The sequence below is a fragment of the Apium graveolens genome, chromosome 4, assembly GCF_009905375.1.
Source record: "Apium graveolens cultivar Ventura chromosome 4, ASM990537v1, whole genome shotgun sequence".
Classification (NCBI taxonomy): Eukaryota; Viridiplantae; Streptophyta; class Magnoliopsida; order Apiales; family Apiaceae; genus Apium; species Apium graveolens.
In genome coordinates this window covers 153266143-153270654 of record NC_133650.1, presented here as the reverse complement: position 1 = coordinate 153270654, position 4512 = coordinate 153266143, and the positions used below count along the sequence as shown (strand labels likewise).

General features: G+C 37.6%; 1 protein-coding gene across 1 annotated transcript; it reads left to right on the top strand.

Annotated features, from left to right (window-relative positions):
* The first annotated feature begins 206 nt into the window (after nucleotides 1–206).
* On the top strand, nucleotides 207–1207 carry LOC141719089 (uncharacterized). The gene is made up of 3 exons (XM_074521470.1): nucleotides 207–405; nucleotides 448–577; nucleotides 634–1207. The coding sequence occupies exons 1-3, from the start codon at nucleotides 207–209 to the stop codon at nucleotides 1205–1207; spliced, it is 903 nt and encodes a 300-aa protein (XP_074377571.1).
* The last annotated feature ends 3305 nt before the right edge of the window (nucleotides 1208–4512 follow it).

The window sequence follows — 4512 nt, the reverse complement described above, 5'->3', positions numbered from 1 at the left end:
CAAAGAGCTCCAGATGAGGAGGAAATGCTGGAGAAAATAGAGTCACCACATGTTTACGATACAACGATGTTTCAAAAAAACGGACCAGAGTGAAATTCCTTAAGGAGACAGTTCTCCAAAAGCATCCCAACTTTGTTTTTTTAAGTGAAATTTTTTGCAAGCATGATACTGTCGAGAAATTTATGCAATCAGTTGGTTTCGAAGGTATGTGCGTGGTTGACAGTAATGGATATAGTGGAGGTATAACGCTTATCTGGAGAAACAAAGAAGAGGTCGACTTAAAATCATACAGTAAGAATCATGTTGATACTGTAATTTCTTACAAGGAGGGTCAAAAGTATTGTTTAACAGGTGTCTATGGGGAACCAAATAGAGCGAAAACAAAAGATACATGGGACATGCTTCGTATGCTGGCTAGAGATAACACATTGCCTTGATGTTTAATAGGTGACATGAACAATGTCACAAAGCAGATTGATAAACGAGGAGGAAGATTGTATCCTCACTGGCTTCTCAAAGGTTTCCAAGACTGTTTGGATGATTGTGAGCTTATAGACATGAACTTGATTGGATATCCGTATATCTGGGAACGAGGATATGGGCTGCTAACTACATTGAAGTTCGATTGGACAGAGCATTGGTCACATCAAGTTTTCTGCAAATTTTTAAAGATGCTTGTCTGTTCAACCTTGAAGTGAGAATCAATACTGCAAAGCGTTTCAGATTTGAGAACGCTTGGCTCCGTGAACCAATGTGTAAGCAAATTATGGATGCAGCGTGGAATGGTAACGGTGAGTCTTCCTTTTATGATAAACTATTTCATTGTGCAGAAACATTACATATCCGGGGACAGGAAATCACGGGCAAGTTTAAGGCTCGCATTGCAGATTGTAAGAAGATTATAAAGACCATAAGAAGGAGAAGGGATCTAGAGTCATGCAAAAGAGTGATGGAAGAAAAAAAGAAGTTGGCAGAAATTTATACTCAACAGGAAATCTTTTGGCGTCAAAGGTCAAAGCAGTTATGGCTTCGCGAAGGGGATCAAAATTCAAAATATTTTCATGCTGCAACCAAGTCTAGAAGGAAAACAAACCAGATTTCGGTACTTTGCAATAATCAGAACCAACAAATAGGGTGGAATGATGGTTTGGAGGATTTGATGACTCGCTACTTTGATAATCTATTCACAGCAAGCAGTACAAATTAGGAAGCAGTGACAACTTGTATGCCAAGGAAAATTACACATAATCAAAATGATATGCTGTTGGCTCTAGTTGAGGATAAAGAAATCAAGCAAGCTCTTTTTAATATGCATCCCGATAGGTCTCCTGACCGGACGGTATGAGTCCAGGTTACTACCAGAAATTTTGGGGAATTACAGGTGGTGACATTGTTAAATTGGTTAGAGAAATCTTTGAGTCTGGAAATCTTGATAATCAGCTGACTCATACAAATATAGCCCTCATTCCAAAGGAAAAACATCCTGTGCATATGACTGATTTGCGCCCAATCTCTCTATGCAACGTGGTGTATAAAATAATCTCTAAGGTGCTTGCAAATAGATTTAAGCAAGTCTTGGATGGGTTCATTTCGGATACACAAAGTGTGTTTATTCCAGGACGACTTATTACGGACAATATTATGGTGGCCTACGAAGTAATGCATTATTTAAAGAGGAAAACAAGAGGTAAGGAGGGGTGGATGGCGATGAAAATAGACATGAGTAAAGCATACGACTGGGTTGAGTGGAAATTTCTTGAAGAAGTTCTTAAAAAGTTGGGCTTTGACGCGAAGGCTGTTGGTTTAATCATGACCTGTGTCTCTACAGTTAGTTATCAAATTGTTCATGCGGGCAAAACTTTTAGAGATATAAATCCTACCAGAGGCATTAGATAGCTTACTTATATCTCACATAAATGGAAGGGTTTACGGCTCTCATTAATGATTTTTAAAGGCGAAAATTGGTGAAAGGGATTAATTTGGCAAGAAACGCTCCAACCATCTCTCATATGTTCTTTGCAGACGATGCATATATTTTCTGCAAAGCGAGTAAGGAAAATGCAGAACAAATGATTCAGATTCTCAAGTTGTTTGAGCAAGCATCAGGGCAGATGATCAACAAAGATAAATCCTCAGTATGTTTCAGTCGAAATATTCCAATCAGTGTGAGGAATGAAATGTGTGCAGTTCTGGGTTTTGTAGCAACTGATGATCATATGACCTACTTGGGCCTTCCAAGTACGGTAGGTCGTAAGAAAACAACTATCTTTGGGTATATAAAGGAAAAATTGCAGGCTCGCATTAAAGGTTGGGATAAAAGGTGGCTCTCTAAAGGTGGTAAGGAAATAATCCTCAAAATAATAGCTCAAACTTTACCAAGCTATTCTATGAATGTTTTCCTTTTACCAGTGGAAACGTGTAGAGAGTTAGAAAAAATTATGTGCAAGTATTGATGGAATACAGGAAACAATAGGGACAAATCCATTCACTGGGCAAGCTGGAAGAATATGAGTAGAACGAAATCAACAGGGGGGCTGGGTTTTCGAAATCTAAGAGAATTTAATATGTCGCTCATTGGAAAGCAGGGGTGGAGGCTACTGATTCATCTAGAGAAACTAGTAAGCAGAGTATACAAAGCAAGATACTTTCCCAATGATACATTTTTAGATGCGAAAATAGGTGGGAGCCCCAGCTATATTTGGAGAAGCATTATGGAGACAAAAAATATGTTGAAGCAAGGAACTTCTTGTCGAATAAGAGATGGCTCTCAAGTTAGTATTGTGGGTGACCCCTACCTCCCATCAGCTAGTGATCCTTTTGTGCACTCTAACAATGAAGCAATTCAAGGACAAAAGGTGTCCTCTCTGATGTGCACTGGCAGTTTGTAATGGGATTTGGAGGTTATTTCAGACATTCTTATTCAAAGAGACATAAATTTGGTCATGTTCATATCTTTTTCTGAGCATACTAAAGATACATGGTATTGGCGGAAAGAAAAACTCGGTCATTATTCAGTGAAGAGTGCTTATCTGATGATGCAAGAAGATAAGGTGGATAATCAGATGAGTAACAATTCAGGTTTCTGGATACAATTATGGAACCTGAAGATACCGTTAAAAATCAAACATTTTCTTTGGCGTGTAGCAAGTGGATGTTTACCAACTAGAGATGTTCTAAGAACCAAAAGGGTGGATGTTAACGCTTTGTGTCCAGTTTGTAATGATCAACCAGAATTAACTCTACATGCCTTGGTTCAATGCCCCTTCACTAAGTTATGTTTGAATAACGAGTTTCCCTCAGTAAGTACAGGCATGGTTAACTTTTTTGCAGAGTGGCTTCAGTCTATATTTGACCAGCAGGATTGCAGTTCAGTTCTTATTATTGTTATGATATGCTGGATGATGTGGAAGAGTAGGAATGATCTTGTATGGAGTCAACGTAGTATGGAGATGCTTGAAGTAGTGCAGTCAGCAAAAGCTAATCTGATTCAATGGCAGAGCGTTCAAGACAAGACCTTTGATCGCTTTATGGGTTTTATGACACATGAAGACGGACATGAATGCTGGAGTTTACCAACGTATAACAGAATCAAGATCAATGTTGATGCATCCATCTTTGAGTCCTCTAGCTGTTACATTTATGCTATGGTGATTCGTAATCATAAGGGAGAGTTGATGGAAGCTGCTTCTAGTTGCAAACAAGCTACTGTTACCCCGGAGTTAGCAGAAGAAATTAGTATAAGAGAAGCATTATTGTGGGTGAAGGTTCAGAGGAAAGAAAATGTAGATATTGAATCCGACTGTCTGCAGGTGATTCAAGCCATTCGAAGCTCCTTCTCTAATCTGTCCTATTTGGGTAAAGTGGTGCAAGAATGCAAGCAACTTCTGAATCTCAAAGAACACAATGTTGTTCTCAGATTTGTTAAACGATCTGCCAATAGGGTATCTCATTATCTTTCTAGATATTCCTGTTTAGTAGCTGATCGTAGATGGACGGAAGGGAATGCCCATCCGGAATTTATTTCAGTTTTGTTAAACGATTTAAGAAATTAATGAAATCGTTTTCTTTGGTGGCAAAAAAAAAATTAAAAATGTGTAAACAGGGGGAAGGTAGGGAATGAGTTGGCTTTTTTACTACTGGAGCTTGTCCCGGGTCAAACCTCGGAACTCTGACTCATCTCCTAACCAATTCCCCATCATTATTACTCATCAACTTCAACGTTACAAAAATCCATCCCTCGGTCCATTGTCTACATAATAGACCAACCTTTCCATTACATCTTCGTATCATCTACTGTCACGTATATTTTAAATAATATACATAATATATAATTATCGTAAAAAGTAAATATTTTATTTAATTTCAAACAAAATTAATGAAACATTTTTGTAGAGTTAATTTTGAATAATTGTATTTAAAATATAATATTACGCATTGTACATAAACATATCATTAGCTTACTTATTAATTAATTTTTAGTTTAAAATTAAATCTCGTACCTTTCTAATATAA

Excerpts from the sequence above, each read along its gene's own strand:
- LOC141719089 (XM_074521470.1), top strand. The coding sequence starts at position 207 with ATGTGCGTGGTTGACAGTAATGGATATAGTGGAGGTATAACGCTTATC. Across the intron at positions 406-447 it reads AGATACATGGGACATGCTTC|GTGACATGAACAATGTCACA; the intron begins GTATGCTGGCTA and ends GATGTTTAATAG. Across the intron at positions 578-633 it reads ATGAACTTGATTGGATATCC|AGCATTGGTCACATCAAGTT; the intron begins GTATATCTGGGA and ends TCGATTGGACAG.